This window comes from Terrapene carolina, unplaced genomic scaffold (genome assembly GCF_002925995.2).
Source record: "Terrapene carolina triunguis isolate 2854851 unplaced genomic scaffold, T_m_triunguis-2.0 Scaffold53, whole genome shotgun sequence".
Classification (NCBI taxonomy): Eukaryota; Metazoa; Chordata; order Testudines; family Emydidae; genus Terrapene; species Terrapene triunguis.
Genome location: NW_020664404.1, coordinates 7753313 through 7775657, shown reverse-complemented (window position 1 = coordinate 7775657; position 22345 = coordinate 7753313). Strand labels below are relative to the sequence as shown.

The window sequence follows — 22345 nt, the reverse complement described above, 5'->3', positions numbered from 1 at the left end:
GATCACAATCTATAAGTACCTGCATGGGGAATAAATAATAATGGACTCTAATAATGGAAAGGTATAACATGATCCAATGGCTGGAAATTGGAGCTAGACTAATTCAGACTGGAAATTCTTAACAGTGAGAATAATTAACCATTGGAGCCAATTTATCTAGGGTCGTGGTGGATTCTCCATCACTGACCATTTGTAAATCAAGATTGGATGTTTTTCTAAAAGAGCTGCTCTAGGACTTATTTTGGGGAAGGTTTCTTGCCTGTGTTGCTCAGGAGATCAGTCTAGATGACCACAATCGTCCCTGCTGGCATTGGCCTAATGATGTGACCTGACATGGCAGAGGCTACGGCCAATGGTCAGATTCAGTATGGCAGGGAGGCAGAATGTCCGAGAAGAGGGTTCAAGGAAATCCTAAACTTTCTGAGGCTCCCAGCTTAAAGAGTTTCGGGGATATATGATTTGATGTTTTAAATCCATTATCCAAAATCAGGGTCTGGTCCTGCTGGGTGTTAAGTGACTCTAAACTGCTTTATATGGTGGCTTTGATTGAATAATAGATATTTAAAGTGGAATTTTCTAATTTTTTGAACCCTGCCTCCATTTGTGAAATGGACTTTAAATAACAAAAGAAATAAAAAGCTCTTTGATTTCAAAGCACTTAACCAAAGGCAGGTCAGGACCCATTACCCCCATTTTACAGATGGGTAAAGAGACACAAGGAAGTGGAGATGCTTTGCCCAAGGTCACACAGCGGGTCAGTGGCAGAGTCAGGAGTACTGATTTCCAGTCCAATACCCTATCCAGTAGGCCATGTTGCTTTTAAATGTATATTGCTGAGTAGCAAATAGCTAGTTTACCCCTTGTCTCTTTCTGATTGAGGATGAGGACTGTCTGTAGGCTAGTGGTTCCTTTCCATGCGAACCTATCAGATGGTTTCTTTAGAGAGACAAGGTGGGTGAGGTGTGATAGCTTTTATTAGACCAACTTTTGTGGGTGAAAGAGACAACCTTAATCCTGCCCCGAATGTGCACCTCTCAGGGTATGAGGGGCCTATGCTCCGGGTCATCCTCCTGATCCAGCAAACGGACAGGACCCTTGATTCATGCAGGGCCCCAATCCTTAGAGGACGATTGGAAGGGCTTGGCCTACTGATAGGACAGTTTGGCCCAGCAGATAAGAAATCTCCAGAGTTCCTAAAGTAACAGACCTCTTTCGCTCCTGACAAGCCACCATACCTCTCTGTGCCTAACTTCCCGCCCACGGACCTTCTGTAAAATGGGGGTAATTACATTGTTTTATCTCCTGGTGGAGAAGAGGAGGTCTGCAAAGCTTAAAGAATGTGCGAGACCTTTGGCTGAATAGCACCAGGTGATATTTTTCAGATACTCTGGATGGCAAAATCAGATAAGCTTTAGTCCACCGCATGTACCTTATGGCTGTCAATGGCCTGGACATTTGAACTGAGAGACAAGTGACTAATACATGCCAGAAACTCTATTTCAACATGAAAATTCATCTTTGAAATGAGGATTTCACATCCCCCACTCCTTGTACATGGCAACACCTAGAAGAAAACAAATAAGATACTTATTGGCACAGATCCTGGCAGCTTCAGCACTCTAAGTCTCTAAAAAGGATTAATATTATCTTCCTGGCATAAAGGGCCTGATAATCCCACATTCTGTTTGTTTCAAACCCAGCTGAAAAACAAAATCGCTCAAGGGGAAAGTCTGGCATTGTTTCCTGCACTGAAGTGCACCACTCACTCGAATTAGGAGTGGCTCCTTCTGAAGTGTGATCAGCCATTAAGTCTGTAGGCTAGTGGTTACAACTGGAAGCTGAGAGTCAGGGATTCCTGGGTTCTGCTCCCAGCTTTGTGACCTTGACTAATTCTTTGGGTCAGATTCCCAGTTCCCCCCCTTCCCTTCTTAGACACCTGTGTGTTTCCCATATTCTGGAGCTGTGAAGGGGCCTGCTTGGCTCCTGATGTAACAAACTAGAGCAGCCTCAAGGCTGCTCTAGCTTATGTTCTGCTTCCCATGTCCCCTGGAAGGTAGAGAATAGCCAAGGAAAAGTGCAGTGCACCGGACCATGTCCCCAATCCACCCCTTATGCTGGGGCTGGGAACAGAGCTGGGGTAGAACCTTTATGTCAGCTCCACACTGGCTGGGGGAGGCCCCCTGCACAGATCATATATATGGGCAGCCTTTGGGGGATATTCTGAGATCCTCAGATGAAGGAAGCTATAGACCTTTCAAGTCAACTGCCATGATTGCTGTGCAAAGCTGACAAAAGGCGGTGCGCCCTCCACCCCAGAATCCCAGGAGCTCTCACCCTTGTCTCAGGCTTATTTACACGAGTAATTATTCTACTAGAGCTAGGCCAGTTAATTTCCCCACCCAGGCAAGCCCTTTTCAAATTAGACCTTCCATTCTCCCCAAGGGCAGAGACCGAGAGCCTTTGGTGCCTCCACCCAAGCTGTATTTACCAGGCTGACATTAACCCCTTGGTTATAGGTTCCTACTGCACATTTCAGAACACTGTAGTCCTGCCAGTGTTTCACGGGAAGATGGTTCACCTGGCACAGAGGTATATGTTTTACTCTTGTGCCAGGTACCCAAGAGCTTCAGCAATCTGCTTAAATCCTGATAGTTTGTTGAAGACCGTAATACCCAAGGCAAAGCATCCAGATGAGGAAGATGGAAGGAAAATTGATTTACTGTGAACTATTGCACTGAAAGAGGTGGCTGGGTATCATGAGATGTTAGAAACACCAAGTAAGGATAGTCTTGGGGGTTAAGGCACTCGGGAGATCTGTGCCCAGTTCCCAGACCAGGTTTCCTGTGTGACATGTATATAAACTACTTAATCTATCGTTGCCTCAATTCCTCATATGTAAAATGGAGCTAATGATGCTTTCCTTCTCCCACTCTGTGCTTGTCTATTTGGAATGCAAGCTCTTCTGTGCTTGTCTATTTAGTCCCTGCCATGAAGAGTTGCATTTTATCTCATTATGTATTTGTACAGTGCCTTGCACGATGGTGCCGAATCTCACCTGTAGGTGCAAATGTAAAGCAAATAATGACAATCATATAGATGCATAATTCATTTTTGTGGCATTTTTTATAATTTAGACTAATTGGAAATTCCAAATGAAGTGTAGTGTCTGTGAACCTGTTGCTGAGAGTCAAACTGCCCGAGTCCGTTAACAAGATAAATCTGGGGCAATTTTCTCATAAATGTGCCTAGCCTCCCTATTTAGCTACAGATTAAACTGATTTGATTAATCACCACTGAGGTTTCAACAAGTGGATCTAACAATCAGACTCTGGAAATGACCTAAATTGTCTACCAAACCCCATCATGAGAATTTAACTTACTGAGAAGACTGAATTTTGTGGGCTTATATCTTCATAAGGTCAGTCTTTCAAGTGTGCGGCACCCACAAATAAGGACAGATTCCCAAAAAACCTCAGCATGTTGGGTGTGGAGCTTGTCTGAAAATCTGACTCCTATTGTGGGTGCAGAGGACTTTGGAGAATCTGGCCTTTATGTAGGTGCCTAAACGGTGCTGAACTCTTTTGTAAATCTGGTCCACAGTGCTGCAGAACTAGCGAGCTAGAAAGGAACAAGGCAGTAACAACAGCTGTGGCCCCAGTAACCTCCGACTCCATCTCCCAGCATAGTTATCATTGATGTTTGTTACTAGGTTGTTTCTCCTTTACAAACTGGAGAACACTGTGGCATTGTAAGAGGCTGAATTTCAAGGGGCTGCTGGCCATGTTGATTGTGTCGACAGAACACAAGCTGTAATCAAAATAAGTTACTTAGAACAGGAGCACATTTTTTTTTGTCCAGGGTAATTTTGTATATTGTAGCTCTTGGTTCTGTTCCATTGCTGTGCTGTGCAGATTGCATTGTTTGGGGCTTGTAACTTTGGTTTTGCTGATCTTGCTTTATTGCATGGATACTGTGTGCGGGTGCTGTATGAATCTTTCTAATTTGGATATACCTGCACGCATCTCTGAGAGCTAAAAGGTTTTCCTCATGCTGTTCATCAGGGTACTGGACTAGAGAATGATAATTCCTAGCCCTTATATATAGGGTCCTACCAAATTCACGGCGATGAAAAACTCTTCACGGACCATGAAATCTGATCTTTTGTGTGCTTTAACTCTATACTATACAGATTTCACGGGAGAGACCAGTGTTTCTCAAATTGGGGATCTTGACCTAAAAGGGAGTTACGGGGGGCTGCAAAGTTATTTTTGGGGGCGTTGTGGTATTGCCACCCTTACTTTTGCACTGCCTTCAGAGCTGGGCAGCAGGAGAGCGGTGGCTGTTGGCCGGGCACCCAGCTCTGAATGCAGCACCCTGCCAGTAGCAGCACAGAAGTAAGGGTGGCAATACCATGCCATGACACCCTTACTTCTGCACTGCTGCCTTCAGAGCCAGGCAGACAGAGAGTGGCGGCTGCTGACCAAGGGCCCAGCTCAGCAGGCAGCACCACAGAAGTAAGGGTGGCAATACCATACCATGCCATCCTTACTTCCGCGCTGCTGCTGGTGGCGGCTCTGCCTTCAGAGCTGGGATCCCGGCCACCAGCTGCCGCTCTCCAGCTGCCCAGCTCTGAAGGCAGCGCCACTGCCACCAACAGCAGCGCAGAAGTAAGAGTAGCAATACCACAACCCCCGCCCCCACACACAATAACCTTGTGACCCACCCCAACTCCTTTTTGGGTCAGGACCCCTAAAATTATAACACTGTGAAATTTCAGATTTAAATTGCTGAAATAATGAAATTTATTATTTAAAAAATCCTATGACGGTGAAATTGACCAAAATGGACTGTGAATTTGGTAGGGCCCTACTTATATAGCACTTTTCATCAGTAGCTCTCACCATGCTTTGCAAAGGAGCTTAGTATCATCCCATTTTACATATGGGGAAACTGAGGCACGGAGCAAGGAAGTGACTTACCCAGGGTCACCCAGCAGGCCAGTGGCCGGAACCAGAAATAGAACCCAGGACTCCTGAATCCTAGTTCAGTGCTCTATCCACTGGGTGAGAGTGCTGGTCTCATCCATTATGGCATTTCTTATAACTCTGCACTTCCTAGGTAGCACAGAATTGCTGTTCAATGGCCCTATGTTGGCCCTAACGCTCCTAGCTTAAGGAGCGTGGCTGGAGCATGCTGCACTTACATTCATAGGTTCCCAGGCTGGAAGCAACCACTGTGGTCATCGAGTCTGACCTGTTCAATACGGGCTGTAGAACTTCACTGAAATAAGAGCAGATTTTACAGAAAGTTTAAAATGGTCAGAGATGGAGAATCCACCACGACCCTGGGTAAATTGTTGCAATGGTTAATCATTCTCACTATTAAAAAATTTAAACCTTACTTCCAGTCTGTATTTGTCTAGCTTCAACTTCCTGCCATTCTGATCATGTTAGACCTTTTTCTGCTAGATTGAAAAGCCCATTATTAAATATTTGCTCCCCCCGTATGTACTTATAGACTGTAATCAAGTCCCCCTTTAACCTTCTCTTCGTTAAGCTGAATATATTGAGCTGTCTGAGTTTATCACTGTAGGGTATGGTTTCTAATCCTTCTCATGGCTCTGCTCTGAACCCTCTCCAATTTATCAACATCCTCCTTGAATTGTGGGCACTAGAACTGGACACAGGATTCCAGCGGCAGTGCCAAACACAGAGGTAAAATAATCTTTCTACTCCTACTCAAAATCCCCCTGTTTATGCATCTCAGGATCACATTAGCGCTTTTGGCCACAGCATCACATTGGGAGCTCATGTGCAGCTGATTATCCACCATGACCCCCAAGTCTTTTTCAGAGTCACTGCTTCTCAGGATAGAGCCCCCCAGCCTGTAAGTATGGCCGACGTTCCTTGTTCCTCGATGTATACATTTACATTTAGCTTTCTAAAACGCGTATTGTTTGCCTGAGCCCAAGTGATCCAAATCGTTCTGAAGCAGTGACCTGTGCTCTTCATTATTTACCACTCCTCCAATTTGTGCATCAGCTGCCAACTTCTTCAGTGATGCTTTTTATGTTTTTCTTCCAGGTTATTAATAAAAATGTTAAACAGAGTAGGGCCCAGTCCCACTAGAAACACCCTCTCGATGACAATTCCCCATTTAAAATTTAAAATTCCTTTTTGAAACCTATCAGTTAGCCAGCTTTTAATCCGTTTAATGTGTGCCATGTTAATTTTATATTCTTTTAGTTTTTAAATCAAAATATCACGTGGTGCCAAATCAAACACCTTACAGAAGTGTAAGTATGTTACATCAACACTATTACCTTCAGCTGTCCTAATGGATGGCTTGTAGGGGCTGTTGCTGCAAGCACATACATTAGGATAGGCCAATGGTTAGGCCAGTAGCCTGGGATTTGGGACACCTGGCTTCAGTTCCCTGCTCTGCCACAGACTCCCCGTGTGACCTTGGGCAAGTCACTTAGTCTTTCTGCAGTAGGGAGATAATAGAGAAGTGCTATCTCATTGAGGAGTTGGGAGGATAAATGTGTTAAACATTGTGAGGCTCTCAGATACAACAGCACTGAGCACCAGATAAGTACCTTAGCTAATTTACTCTGGAGGCCCCTGAACAGATTGATTAGCCCAAAGGTGATTAAAGAACCTTTGCCCCTCCCTCCCACCTTCTGGTCCTACGATCATAAATGAAACAGTTTCCCATAATGCTTTGTTACCCTTCTGCTAGAGGAAGCCAGTTGGGCTTCATAAACCTGACACTGAGAATGTGCAGAAGGTCCCAGGAAGGCTTTTTAAAGTTTTCTACTCTGATTTTCTTCTTGGGCTGGAGATTGGTGGTCTGTTGACAATCAATGTGTTTCCTTTTTTGTTTTCTGTAAACAATACTTAGTTTAAAGATAAGACATCTTTTCTAAGAGCGAATAGCTCTATACATTATTGCAGTGAGACGTGTTTGGAAATGCCTCTGTAGCGATCCTTTGTTGATTTATTCTGTTTGTTCGCCTTCACGCCATGATGTTCCATAGAAAAGGCAAGCAGCCCATTTCCACCTTGATTTCTTTAGAAAGAAAGCAAAAGAATCTGCTGAAGCTTTTGTGAAGTCATGCACTGTAATTTCCCATGGGAAGATCGTGCAAGTGCGACTGGAAATCTGTGGTTTGCCATTTCTGCAAAGTACCTTTCTTAGTTGTACATGATAGAGACTGTACGTCAGAATTATGGCCGGGACATTTACATTGCTTAGCTGCTCCTGCACTTTATAGGCTGAGTGTTGCAAGGTGGTGAATGCTCCAGCCCCTATATAGTGAAGCATTTAACCACTTGTTTAACTTTAAGCATCTGTCCCAAAAACAGGTATAACCCATTGTGGAATGTGCCAACCCACAGAGGATGTGAATTGTTGCGCTTGCCAGCTCCGGAACCTGGGCGCTTTAGCTTAATCTGTAGCATCATATGCTTTTAGCCCTTGTTCAATCCCCAGTGTCAGACAAGATGTTGGGCATCACACAGGTGCAAAAAAATTGAATGCAAAATTGTGCCTGCAAAATTGGAGGCTGTGTTTCAAAATCAGGCCCATGGAATGCAGAATTTTCGGAATCTGTATTTTGGCTAGCGAGAGCATAAGGTGAGCCCCTCTTTGAAGGGTATCTCTTCCAGCACCATGAATAGGGTGACCAGATGTCCTGATTTTATAGGGACAGTCCCAATATTCAGGGCTTTGTCTTATATAGGCACCTATTGCCTCCCCCACCCCATCCTGATTTTTCACACTTGCTAGCTGGTCACCCTAACCATGAATAATCTGACTGGGATGTGTGCAAACCACATAAATTTATTAATTCTGTCCCCTGATTTGTATGTTCCTTGTCCGAGAGTGTCCTCTGTGTGAATTTCGATTGATGGAGGAGCTGGGATGGGGACAGGCCACTTCTGCTCCAGGTATAGATTATCTGCTGGATGCTGTACATAAAACCTGCTTGAATGTGATCCTCCGTTTTCTCACTGTGTAAAGGGCTAGGACAGCTTCTATAGAGCACTTCTGTCCCACTTAAGCCCTATTTTGAGGACTAATGTAGAATTTAGATAGTGTATAAGCCTTGGACTCGCCCTCTGCCCAGGGATCGATTTCACCCTATATTTGATCTCTTCGGGCCAGCCTGTGAGAGATGCTGTACACCTGCAGCTCCCATCGACTTTAGCTGGAGTTGTGGGTGCTTGGCGTCTCTCAAAATCAGGCCACGAGTGTTTGGACACCCAATGTATCGGCTGTTCACCCCATCAGGTTCTTCTAGTTGATCCTGCAGTGCAGTCATTGGGTGAAATCCATCGTTGTCAATGGCAAAGGGTTTTGGAAAAGATTGAAATCTTTGTGCTTCAGAGCTTAAACCAGCCTCTAACTTTTGGGGGTTAGAGCAAACTTTCCATTGGGTAGGTAATCCCATAATTCCCCACTACAGGGTTTCTTGCACTTTCCTGAGGCGGAAGTGGTCACTTTCAGAGCCAGGATATTGCATTAGATGAAGGACTGATCTGATCTATTATGTCTCTGTACTCTTTATGCCCCCTTGACTGTTAGCCTGACGGAGTTAACTAGTTCCCATCAATCTGGTTTGCAAATGTTGATTTAGGTCAGAGAATTTTTTCTTGGCTTCCTTCAAGGGGGTGCTTGCCAAGTGTGTGGTTTATTGAATGCAAATGTTAGTCAACAGTTACATTATCCAATGGCAGGCCTTTTTTTGCCATGTTAAATGGTTTGGCAGAAACAAGTGTAAATATTATGTCAGCATTAGACACTATTTAATCCTGATAGATATGTTGGCAGTGGAGCCTGACTCTAATTGACAGATGTTAAATGATGCCTTCTGTTTCTAGTAGTGCCACAAACAGGAGTTCTGCATTGTTAAGGCTGATTAAAAGTCCATGTCTCCATAGTCTGGGTGGGATTTTCTTTTACGTATTAATCAAGAGGAAATTTATCACAGCAAGAGTTTGCTTTGTCATTCCTATTGTTGTCATTAATGCTTTAACACTGGATTATGTGGATATCAAAACATTACAGCCCTTTTTTCTTTGTGTCCTTGTGCTTTGCATTAAAGTATCAGCGGGAAGCCTTACTGTCCCCTGTAGAAAAGCACGTGGAGGAGTCAACAGAAAAGAGTTGCAGAGGAGGAAAAATTATAAAGAACTCGAACATTCGTTGTCTAGGCAGGAGTCTGCCAACAAACTCTTAATGGCAGGAGTTGCAAAATAATCTGTGGGTTCCCTCCCTAATCAAGTTGGGATGTTAGTACTGCAAATTGCCTCTCTGGATGTGAATGTGATCACAGTGGGCGAGATGTTACCTTGGTTCCCAGAATCAGCTTTTGGAGAAGTACTGGTGCCAGGGTGTGTGTGCATACGTGCTCCTTAAAACGCTGGAAAAAATCCAGCACCTGGGACGGGTAATACTGATACTACTTGACAAGTACAACAAAGAGTCTGGTGGCACCTTAAAGACTAACAGATTTATTTGGGCATAAGCTTTCGTGGGTAAAAACCTCACTTCTTCAGATGCACCTTGTTGTTTTTGTAGATACAGACTAACACGGCTACCCCCTGATACTTGACAAGTACAATCCTTTTATCTCAGAATCCCAAAGCTTTTGGGTGACCATTTTACAAATGAGGAAATTGAGGTATAAAGAAGCAAAGTGACTTGCCCAAGGCCACCGAGTGAGTCATTGGCAAAGCAGGGAATAGATCCAGGTATTTTTAAAGGTACTTAGATGTCTACCAATGCAGATAGGAATCTAGTGAAACTTAGAAAAGTGCCTAGGCCCACTTAGCATCTGTCTGCATCATTAGGTGCCTAAATACCTTTAAAAATCTAGCTCCTTGACCCCTAATCCTATGCGCAAATCACTAAATAGCCCCACCTCTCTTGTCAACTGCGCATACACAAAGCAAGTCCATCTAATACATGTAGTGGATTTGAGGTTTGCAAAAGAAACTTCTCAGACAAGAATGGCAAGTAGGATGGATCTTGTAAAATGGATTGGCTTGTGTACGGGATTAATAATGGGCTGAGGAGCCTTTCACCTCTAGGCCACTGGTTCTAATGCATCCCGGGGCAGTGGAGACCAGAAGTTGTTACCAGCTGGTGTCAAGTGGTAGCTTGTGTGAAATGAATTGTGGTCTCCATCCATTTAATTGTAAGATCAGCATCGCAATGGCATCTGGTCTCTTTGGTGGTGCTTTCAGCACTGGGGCTGAAGACTGAAATGAGCATTGAGAAAGAACGGCCCTCTCAGCCCTAGAGGGTGATCCTTCTTGATCGAATTCTTCCATCTTGATGGCTGGTTTGGTAGCTTAGGTGAAAATGAGGATGGTGATTTCAGTCCAGTTCCTATTATCTGATCAGAAAACCCCCACAAGTAGCCATAGAGGGACATCTCAACAAATCTGAGGTGTGGGCTTGGATTCTAGACCATTCTCTCACCCCTCACTAAATGCAGAAGCATCAGGGCACGAGGGCTAAATTTGTCCCATGTGAAACTGTTTGTTTCACAAGGTTCCCTTATGTCTTCTTCTGTCCCGAAGAAGATACTTAAACTTGGCGCATAACACCTGATCATAAAGTAATTTAAAGATTTGTTTTGCGGGGGAGCGGGCCTATAAGGCCAAATTATACCTTCAGTTGCACCCCCCATAAATCCATTGAAGTCAAGGATGTTAGTCTCTCAATTTACCCCAGTGCAATTGAGAGCAGAATTTGCCCTACTGTACCTGTTCCATGGATACAGAACTTCAGTCTCCAAGGCTATACTTTGTGCGCCTTGCACAACCAGTTAAAATCACTGCTTTGAAAAAGTACCCCCCAGGCAACCTAGCAGGGCCATGGATGGCTTATAAGGAGCAGGTGTGTGTGCTACCCTCCCGGCTTTATGGTTATTTTTCCTTACAGAGATTTAAATCCACTAAGTTAACAAATAAACAATAAGAAATAATGAATTAAAAAAATAACACTTTGAGCAAAGATTCACACCTCAGTTCAGCTTTGTCTGCACAAATACCGACAAGTTATTCTAGAGATGCTTCTGCTCTTGCTTACGCTGGTGTAAATCAGAACTGTGTTCCAGAGAAATCAGTTGTTACACCAGTGTAAAATTGACATCCGCTCAGAGCCAAATCCCATAAGCCTGATTCTTTGCTGCCTGGCCCCTTTTGCTACTGTTAACACTTGCACTACGAAATCAGAACGGTAGCAGTTTACACATACTTTGCACTGGTGTAAATGAGGATATGAAGTGCAGGGCCATGGAGAAACACTACCGTGTGGTGTGAACAGATTTAAAAAAAAAAATCCAAATGTTGAAACAAATTGTCCCAAATTCACTTTGGGTGTCCAATTACTCCATTGACTTTAATGGATGAAAGTGGCCCATTTTGCTTTCTTGTCACCTTGGAAGTAGTGGAAGATGGATGGAGAAAGTGACTCATTTGAAAGAAACACTTACTGCCTAGTTGTGGGATTTATGATAGAGATTCCTGTGTGCTTTTGCTATTTTTTTTTCTTCTGCTCTGATGAAAGCACTGCAGATTGGAGCGTGCAAAATACCTGATTAAAAAAAGCTGAAAAGCACTAAAGCACAGGACTTATTTCTGAGCTTCAAGGGTGAAATTCACCCCTGTACAGAGAGGCAGCACAAAGCCTCACTTAAACCTTCCAAGTAAGGCCTATCCGGGACATCAGTGATGAGTAGCCATGGCTCTGGCCCACTACACAGATGAATTTCATCCAAAGGCCCCAAACCTTCAAACACGCACATGCTTAAACTTTAAACATTTAAGTGGGCCCTTTGAGTTCATGTACCTACTCTCCTGCACAAAGGTGAACACGTCCGTAAGTGTTTGTCGGATGGGGGCCTACGAGTGTAAAAATAAAGAGCTGTGTGTCTCCTGTCTGGGAAGCAGGATGAGTGGGTTGGGAGTAGTTTACAGGGTTAAGCCAAATCAAAAACATTTAGAGGCCTCTGCATATACTCAAATTATGAGATTATGGAAAAATGTGAAACCATAATACGTTTTAGCAAGAATAAGCACCTTACTGTATAAACTCCTGGTTGCTAGAGAGGCATCCATTTGCTGCTAATCAGGTGAATGACACCAGCTTTCATGCAAGTCTGGAGTAGTAAATACATTGGGGGGGTGGGGGGGTTGTTCTCCTTCCTGCAAGGTGTGGTGGCTCCTGAGTAAATGAGAATTGAGGCTGTTCAGCACGTGTCAGGATGTGCCATTCCTGGCTGAATTGGACCCGGTGTCCTTTTAACGGTAGGGTGGTAAGAGATGTTGGTAGCATTAAGCGTTAGCCTACTCTTTTAACGGTGATGATCTGATACTTGCAAAACTGCTGCACCAGCTGCTCCTGACCATTGATTGTGTGCCGCTCACATTAGGCCTGATCCTGCAATAGTGACACATGCGAGTAATCTATAGTTATGGTGGCAGCCCTGTTGACTTCAGTGGGACTTCTCACATATGAAAGTACTACTCATAGGAGTAAGGTACTGGAGGAATAAGGGCTAAATTATGGCTTTGCGAGCTGGAGTCATGTTTCTGGAAATAGGACACAGACGCACCATGTGAGTGAAGGTATTATACCTATGAAAGGCAGAGTGAGGGATGCTTAGGTGGAGCTGTGCATCTGTGGCATCTTAAGGATGCAGCATGAGCTCCCTTGGAGCCTGATCCAAATCCCATTGAGCTCTGAGGATAGACTCCCGTCAGGCCCTATCTGTGCAGCCTTTAAACACTATTAGTTGTGTATCGGGGCTGGCCCCCAGCAATGACCCTTAACCCACTAGATCCACTCCTGTTTCAGAGTGTTGAGTCATGCTGGCTGCTTGCCTTCCTCCCTTGCATTCATGGCATGTGAGCGAGCCCCATTGCTACTCCCTGTAGTAGTGCACTAGGGGAGGGAGTAAGGGATCCTGAGTTTGCACACATGCCCTGGCCTGGTGTTTGCCTGGCTGTAGCCAGATTCTGACCCCAAATACATGAACCTGAAACATACACAAAGGAGATTTTAAAAAACAAACCCCCAAACCAGAACCCCCCCAGAGGCCCATGTCTAATACAGACCTTAACTTTTTATTCCAAAGTACAATGCACACACATTGGAAAAATAGTATCAAAATATATATACAAAAATAACAACTGTTTGCACTGGACTGATTTCATAAACATACAACGGGTGGGCAGTTCAGAGAGAGTTTTGTTATAGGTTACAAACGAAGAGCTGGGACACAGATGAAATATCCAAGAGGGTGTTCAGTTACCATGACTACTAAAGAACAATGGATAAAATCCATTGTTGCCCTGCAGATGGGGCCCAATTCCCCACTGCCCTATCATTTACACCTGTGCAAAATGGGTGAGCCACTCTCTATGGTGCATATTCTTATACTTTATCCCCTTTAGGGGCCAGGGTGTCTGGGGCTGGCCAGCCCTGTTCAGTTATCAGACCCAGTTGGGAAGGGGGAAGGTGATCCCTATGAAAAGGCTGAGAAAACTGCTGATGTGAGCTGTTGTGGGCCCTGAAGCAGGGGGACTGAAGGGAAGGGTGAGTCCTCCTTTCCCCACAGAGAGGCAAGGGGAAAGTCTATGGGAGTTGTAGCACAGGATGGGCAGAGGAACTGCTTTTGGTTTTGATATTTTACCTGCAGGGGAGAGACTTGAGTGTGGCAGTGAGTCCTTCCTGAGGAGGTCGGGAAATCGAAACTAAGTGAAGGGAAACTGAGGCAGCAGAGCGCTTGAAGTCAGACCAGGTAGGTGACACTACTACATTTACACTGGTGTGAATCAGAAGTAAGTTCATGGAGATCAGTGGAGTTAGACCAATATAAATGAGATAAGAATCAGACCGTATCATTCTGATTAGGCAACGTTTTACACCCCCTTTGCACTGATTTAAATGACCACACAAGGTGCAGGGCAACAGAGAATGAGGAGCTTTGCACCAGTGTAAAATAGGCATGTAAAGCTACCAAATCAGCATGGTAAGTGTTTTGCACCCATTTTGCACTGGTGTCAATGATGGCACAAGGTGCAAGTCATGCCCAATTGGGCCCAAACGTGCCTGTGGATTTCTGCATTCGGTGCTTGTTCCCGCAGCTATTTCTCCTTTGAGTAATCCTATCCCATTGACATTAGTGGGGCTCCTCAAGTGAGTCAGGGCCCCAGGATAGGACCCTAAGGAATCTTTTGTTCAAAGTACTGTATGATCACTTCTTTTGGAAAGTGGATAAGCAGCGTGCTTGAGTTCGAAACATATTGTAACAGCCCAGAGATGACCTTCTACTCTTAATGCTGACTGAGAGAAAGGACTGAATCCTTTCAGAATGAATAGGTTCTAAATAAAGAATGAGCTGGAAGAAAAATGTTATCTGGAGATACTAGAAGTTACATTCCGACTAGTTAGAAAACAGGCAGGTATCCTTTCATGTAGTTCAAATAATTTACACGGTGGCAGTGACCATAAATTTGCCGCATTGGTGAATTGTTCACCTTAATGGGTTTGATCCTGTAAACTATTCCTCCCATAAGTAATCCTGGCTTACAATAGGAGTCTCCTGGCTTGAGTAAGGATACTTGTGAGTGGGCGGTTTGCAGATCTATTGGGTTGAGGGGAGGAGGGAGACAAAAGTTCAATTTTCAAAGATATTTTCATGAAAAATAAGATTTCTAAAAATTCCCCAGACCTGAAGATGAGCTCTGTGTAATCTTGAAAGCGTGTCTCTTTCCCCAATAGAAGCTGGTCTAATAAAATATATTACTTCATTTCCCCGCACCCTTTGTCTCTGAAAAGAAATGATTACAATTCCCGTCCGGTAGCAATCACTCTAACAATGTGCAGCCCCAACTGCCTTGAGGAGAAGGGAGGGAAATTAGGCCTTTGACTTTTTGTGGTTTGGGGGGTTTTAATTCTCTTTAGGAGGTGCTCAGATATTGCAATGAGGGGCATCATTATAAAGAACTGGATAGATTAAAAAAACCCACATATGCTCAGAGGGTGTAAATTGCCAATCAATAGAACTATGGTGATTTGTACTAGCTGAGAATTTGGTCCACTGAAATTATAAATGATCTAACATAATTCCCCCCCTCCCAATTTTTATTTCATTTATATTTTAAAACATTTCTTTCCTCCACAATAGATGTTGCCTCAAACTTTATGTATGGGCAGGCATTTCCTTTGCTCCTAAAAGCCATCACTGCTACTTTGAACAGACTGAGGTCAAAATATTGCTATTCACTTAACCACCAGGCATAAAAGCTTTATCCCATGTTTCCCTTGTATACTGCAAAGTGCGGAGTTTTCTCACTTCCCACTATAGAAGAGAAGATGCTCCGCACCATGCAGCATCAGGCTAGTACAGTATGTATCAAATGGAAGCAGGAATCACCTCTGTTAGTCTGTTCCAATGGTGAGTGTGATTAACAACGATAAGATCATTTAACTCTGTGATCATAAGAACATTTTACAGCAATACCGAGCCAGTGAGCCTTTCTTAAAGCACTAGGCTGCTTTGTCTCATCTAATTTTACAAACAATTGCTTCTCTTTTAAACTGTTAGGAAGGCTGAAAACTTAGGCTATTTAATAGAATTATTCTATGTGTTAATGTTCAAACAGCATCAGTGTGATGATATGCAAAACAGATCTGTCATTGTGATACTGACTTTCTTGTTATCTTCTGGTTTGGTACGTGCTGCTAAGTTAGTGGTGGTATACATTGGTATGTAGGCTGTAGAACATGAGCAGGTGTAAATTGGCACGGTTCCTTCAGAATCAGAGAATCGATTTATACCCGCCGAGGATCCTGCTCAAAATATTTATTGCATATGGTAACAACTCTGTTGTTGCCTAGTATTTCATGTTTGTTACTATGCAGTGCATCATGGCTACACATCACTTCATGACACAGCAGAGATAGAACTGCACACTTTCTACTTCAAACCAAAGGTCTTTACCACTTGAGCTAAAGGAGACTCTACTTTCACGAGCAGTACAGGTGCTATGACACATAGTTATGCAGTTCTAATTCTAGCCAGTAAAGAGCAGTGGTGCACATACTTAAATGGGGTTTATGTTAGCTGACATAGTTCTAATATATCTGAGTCTTCACCCTAGGACCACATGGCTCTTTTAGTTTCCATTTAATGAAAAAAAAAAAAAAATGCAGACTCCATTTTTTTCCATTCAGTGCCCCACCTATGTTCTGTTTGAGAAGACCAGGTATTTAAATATTAAATCTACTATGCAGTGTCACAGAGTTAGTGGCCTAGATGAACACACTGAGACAATTGCTGTGCAAAACCATCATCATTACTTAGTTTTTACACACTGATTGTGCATAGGGCTAAAGTTTTTCCAAAGCACCTAAGTCCCACTTTGAAAAAAGACTTAAGCATGTGGGTGCCTAAGTCACTTTGACTTTCAGTGAGAGAAAAGGGCAGACACTATAGTGGATAGAGCACTGGACTGTAACTCGGGGGGGCTGGGTTCTATTCCTGGCTCTGCCCCTGGGTGGCCTTGGACAAGTCACTTAATTGCTCTGTACCTCAGTTTCCCCATTGGCAGAATGGAGATTGTAATTCTTTCTAAAGCACTGTAAGATCTACCTATGGAAAGTGCTATACAAGAGCATGGCATTTATTATTAGGTGCTTTGGAAAATGTTATCCTAGACTTGTAGCAGTGTCGAGAACCTTGCAAGGCCCCTGGAAGGGAAAAGGACATGCAGGGTGCTCGGCATCACTGAAAATCTGATCAGAAGTGCTTCCCCCCGCCCCATTATTAGAAAAAGCAAAACAGTAAAAATAAAAAGAGCTTCTCTTTGGAAAAGGTGAAGTCTTTAGCTGTAGTTACCACAAAGAGGGACTCCAGCCATTCAAGTAGTACAGGTATGGATAGTACTGGTAGCTGTTATACACAGAAATCAGAGAGGCCTTGGAGACATCATCCTCTTTAAGGACTGGGAAAACTGAGTTCTTATCGAGTCCACGGAGTTCTGAGGCTAGTTGCTTCCTTTTGGTTTTGTACCTTCTGTTCTGGAACCAGATTTTCACCTGGGTTTCAGTGAGCTTCAGGTTCTTTGCCAGATGGGCTCGCTCCGGGGCGGACAGATACTTCTGATGACTGAACTTCCTCTCTAACTCGATGACCTGAGTGTGGGAGAAGGCTGCCCGTGAGCGCTTTTGCTGCTTTGGGGTCCTTTGGTTGCTCGGTGAGGATTTCAGAGGGTTTTCACAGTCTGACAGGTTGGTCTCCGTATATGCCTCTGTGGGAGGGAAGAGGGGAGTTAGAACAGCTTGTTCTCAGGCGTTTGCCTTGCCGAGAGCACACAATTCCATTGTCATCCTGGAGACATTTTTACATGTTCACGTGAGCTTAAAAATTCAAAAAGCTTTTGTATATAATTCTCCCCTGCCCCTGAATTTTGATACAGTGTTCACTCTGGGCCAGATTTTTGAAGGTATTTAGGCACTTCACTCCCATTGATGTAAGTGGGAGTTAGGCACCTAAATACTCTTAAAAATATGTTCCTCTGTTGTGAAAATGCCTTTTTCTTCTGTACTCACGAGTGTCACCATTATGGGGTCCTGACTGGGGCTCCTAGGCATTATTGTAATACAAATAAAAAAGTGTTGCTAACTCTTGGGATTTTATTGTGAGTCTTGCAATAGTTGGTGTTTTTCTTAAAGCCCTAGATTCTGGAGTCCTGTGATTTATGTGAGAATCTCAGCTTTCACTTTAAGAAAGTCAGTTTCTACCCTCATGTTGCAGAGAAAAGTTTGGAAATGTGAAGTCAGTGTGCCCCAAAGGCTCAGATGGCAACTATATAGCAAATTAAAAAACGAGACCAGACCCCACCATCCTCCTAATGTAGGGTTTGTTTTGTTTTGTTGTTTTTTAAGGCACATCTCCTGAGTTTCGAATGCTTGGGGATGGCAGTCCTAGTAATTTGTAGTCATCGGCCAACCTTTTCAAAGATGGATGCCCAGGTGTATGTCCGGGCACCCATAAAAGTGGGTCTGATTTTCAGAGGTGCTGAGCACCTGCTACTGTCATTGAAATCAGGCCATTATATATATATCTATAGATATATATATAGCCTTAAAAAAAAAAAAAAAAAAACCTTATTCAGGTGGATCAGTATAAAATTAGGGGCCCAGTTCTCTTCCCACACACATTCCACTTACTTTCATAGAGGTACTGCTACTTTCCACTGCTTTAATTGGCAGCAGGATCAGTCCCTTAGCGCCTAAGGCACCCAAGTTTGAAAATTTGGGGTCTCAACTCAGTCCTACCCCATCCCCGTGAATGGCAAAGCTTCCAGTTCATGTCAATGGGAACAGGATCTGGATCCCTACACAAGTTACCATTCAGGTGGGAGTTTTACTGCTAGAAGGCTGAACTTTTGATATATCCAGGGTAAAGAGATCAGAAGTGTCTCCTTGATGCTGCTCTTTTTGCTGTGGCATTGCTGAGCAAGTTTAGAGGGATAAAGAGGATACTTGTCACGTGAAAGATGCACTAGTACATGCTGGTTTTAATGTGACAGGAGAGCAGAGCGAAGGAATTAGGGCATTGTTGATGGCCATCACAGCTCAGAGGTAGCAACCAGACATGTCACCTTAATCTTATTTCCAGTAGAATCATTCTGTCACTTCAGCCCTGATCCAGACAGGTGCTGAGCGCCCACAGCTCTGATCGAAGACAGTGGGAGCTGGGAGTGCTCTGCACTTTTCAGGATCAAGCTCTCCATAACTAAAACCCCCAGTCTGAAAGATTTCTTAAAGAGACAACGTCAGGTTAAAAATAAGAACAGCAATGTCCTGCTTTTGTGGTGCTAAATGACCCCATACAATTACTAAAACCGAAAGAACCTTAAAATCAAATGAACTTGTCACTATTTATGCAGTTTGTTACTTTTTTTTTTTTTAATTATTATTTCATTCAGCATGGACAATGGAAATAGGCCAGTTTCCCATGTTGAAATGTTTGGGTTGGAAACAATAGGCCATTCCTCATCTCGTGCAAATCGGTTTAGCTCTGCTGAAGTCAGTGGAGTTGTGCAGATTTACACCAGCTGAGGATCTGGCTCAATGTAAGGGATTTTTTTTTAAGTAAATTTCCAAGGGAATCCCACCCCCACTCCTTTTTTTTTAAGTTCATTGACACATTTCTCTTGATCTTTGGTTTTGTGAAAACTTCTTTGAACTTCAGGGTCAATTTCACCTGGAAAGATCCCTTTTAACAAGAAAGTGATTGATTAAAGTGTCTTATTATTATTATTAATATTATAGTAGTTCCTGAATATCCCAATCAGGATTGGGGCCGGATTGTGGTAGGTGCTGTACAGACATAAAATAGATCAGTCCTGTCCCCCAAAGAGCTTACATGTGTTTGACCCCCCTTCTTGTATATAAAAAACATGATGGAGAGAGACTTCAGCATTCCCTGGAGCGTGCAGTGATTTCCACTGCTTCCCCAACACCAACAATTTTCAAAAATTTGTAGCAGCTTCTCTTTCTTACCCCCTCCCACAATCATGCAGGTGCATGCTAGAGAAACTTGTTGATATTTAAATGTCACCATTCTTTAAAGGAAGCGCCAAGTGATTTGCAACCTTTTGTGTTTTGCTGCCCCGACCTGTAAATACACAGGTCCCAGAAACGCACCACCTTAAAAATGACTCAGCAGCAGGTTCATGAACAATAAGATGCCCTTTAAAGTAAATCCACACAATATTTTTTTATTCTGTGGAGCCCCAATCATGGGCTAGGACCCCCTTGTGGTAGGTGCTGGACAGACAGAACCAAAAGCCAGTCCCTGTCACAAAGAGCTTCTACTCAACAAATGGGATTTTAAGACCTAGTATTAGATTAAAGTAATCAGTGATGGTGAATGCAGCAAATTTACCAGGCCAGAATAAAAATAAAGGGAGCTTCCAGGAGCTCTTTAAACACGCAGCTGTGGCACTAAGGGGGGGGGGGAGATCTTGTTTCTGGCTGCTTGATTAGAGGGGGGTCTTTCTTTCGGGGTTCTCCCATGGACTCATGCGGGGTCATATGTCTTTCAAAAAAATGCTCAGGGGCAAATTTGCAAAAAAACCAAAACCTCACACTTGTTGAGGTGCCTAAATAGGACCTGAGCTCCTCTGGGCGGGGGGAATAAATCTGTGCAGACAGTGGCTATTTCTGTTGCTTTTCCCTTGCAGAGATCCCACTTATGCGCCACTTCCGCCTGATCTGGAGGTGCCCCCCCGCCACCTTAGGAACAGAGCGCTTGGGTTCAGTTGAGCGCTCAAAGGCAGAGGAGCTGCTCCTGGTTTAGGCTGCAGGGTCTCTGCTGACTAGGAGGGGGAGCCGTGATTTACAGCCGTGCAAGCGTGGGGAAAGTCTTGCAGAGCCAGGCGCCCGTGGGGACAGGGGAAGCGCCGGCGGCTGAGCAGCTGCTTACCTGCGTCTGGCTCTCCTGGTTGCTCCGGGGGTGGCGGGGGGACCCCTTCAGGGAGGGGTTTCCCAGTTGGCTGCTGGGGAGCGGAGCTTGCACTGTCCAGCGCAGGCTCCGGGCTAGAGGCACCGCAGCATCCCCGGCTCTTCCTCCCGTTCCCCGCAGCTCCGCGGTCCGCACCGTCCCGCAGAATGTCTTGGATGAGGAAGGACGTGAGCGGCTTGGAGGAGTGGGGCAGCGAGCCCTGGGGAAGGCTCCTCCCCGCTGGCTGCTGCTGTTGCGGGGCCCAGGGGTGGCTCTTGCCTCTGGGGGGCTCTGTGCTGCCCTGTCCCTCCTGCCTTCCTGGAAGGGGTGCCCGGGAGCTCATCTCCCGCCCCGCAAGTCCACCAGGGAGAAGCCCACAGGCACTTTCACTTTGCAACATTCCCTGCTTTGCATTTATAAGCCAGCCAGCCAAGCCTCCTGGGTCTGATTGGAGCCCGGGACAGCAGTGAACGCCCTTGGAGAGCTTCCTGGGCTCCCACCGCTCCTGAGCAGTGAGATTCCTCCTCGGTGTGTTCTCAGTGCCAAGGGAAACTGCCAGACCCTGCTGCTCCTGGCATGCTGTGTCCATGGGGACTTGCAAAGTCTCTCTCTCTCTCTATCGAAATCATAAGGCGCCTTTATATTGCTGCCCATCACCTTGGTATCGGAGAGCCTTCCAGTCAATAGCAAATATCAGGGGGTAGCCGTGTTAGTCTGTATCCACAAAAACAACCAGAAGTCCGGTGGCACCATAAAGATGAACAGATTTATTTGGGCATAAGCTTTTGTGGGTTAAAAACCTGCATCTGAAGAAGTGGGGTTTTTTACCCACGAAAGCTTATGCCCAAATAAATCTGTTCGTCTTTAAGGGGCCACTGAACTCCTTGTTGTTTTAATCAATAGCAAAGTCCCTAGTGGACTTTGTGTAATCTCTGGCATCTCTCCCTCTGCTTGGGGGGAGGGTTTTTAGGGCAGGCCTGGGTGTCAGTGTTAGGGGGAGAAGGTGGTGTTGGTTGTATGGTGGAAAGTAATTTGCATTGTGTAGAATACTTATAGTAGTTCTGGTATTTAAAGATATTTAGGCCTTTTATAGGTGTTTAATAATGATATTTTTCTGTGGGCTGTGTTAACATGATAGAATCTTTTGGGTCAGAAATAAAACCGAGGTCCTGATTCACTGTGGTTATTAAACAGCTCCTGGCATTTTTTTTTTTTTTTTTGTAGGAGAGGGTCTGAGCTCTGAGGTGCTCAGGTCATGCAGTTGGTGGCAGAGCTGGGGTAGGATCCATGAGCATTTGCACATTGTCACATACCTGTGGTGCGGGGACGGTGGGGACTCTTACATCAAGTCATAGCCCCTTAACTCTGACTGACAGTAACCATTTTTCATGCTTGCAGGAATACCTGGAGATAGACATGTAAGGCAGCCAGTAGTGGTCAGAACAGGGAAAAGAGCTGTATGTCTTTCCTTTCTCAGTGGGAAGCCGCCCTTGCTATTCTGCTGGGATAGTGTATCCCTTTGTGTACTTGCAAACCCTCATTCGATCCTCTGTTGTTTAAGACGCAAATATGCGACCCCTTCTCTCGCTCATCAGTTTGGTGTTTGCTCACAATTAGTTTTTGGCCATTACATGATTTGACCCCAAATACAGGGAGGGGTTGAGTATTGTGGGGAGCAAATCTTTAGTTAAATTCACAGGATCAAATTAATCCCCACTGTAATGTCCTTAATTTCACTGGAGTTAGCCCAGTGATCTGGCCCATTCAGTCCTGGTAAGTAGCAAACGTTACAGGAATATTTATGTAAAA

The 22345-nt window shown here is 44.4% G+C and overlaps 1 protein-coding gene across 1 annotated transcript; it reads right to left on the bottom strand.

The window, feature by feature from the left end:
* Positions 1-16917: 16917 nt before the first annotated feature.
* On the bottom strand, positions 16918-20879 carry NKX3-1 (NK3 homeobox 1). The gene is made up of 2 exons (XM_024213526.1): positions 20519-20879; positions 16918-17333 (listed from the first exon to the last, which is right to left on the bottom strand). The coding sequence occupies exons 1-2, from the start codon at positions 20877-20879 to the stop codon at positions 16918-16920; spliced, it is 777 nt and encodes a 258-aa protein (XP_024069294.1).
* Between the last annotated feature and the right edge of the window lie 1466 nt (positions 20880-22345).

Excerpts from the sequence above, each read along its gene's own strand:
- NKX3-1 (XM_024213526.1), bottom strand. The coding sequence starts at position 20,879 with ATGAGCTCCCGGGCACCCCTTCCAGGAAGGCAGGAGGGACAGGGCAGC. Across the intron at positions 17,334-20,518 it reads ACCAGGAGAGCCAGACGCAG|AGGCATATACGGAGACCAAC; the intron begins GTAAGCAGCTGC and ends TCCCTCCCACAG.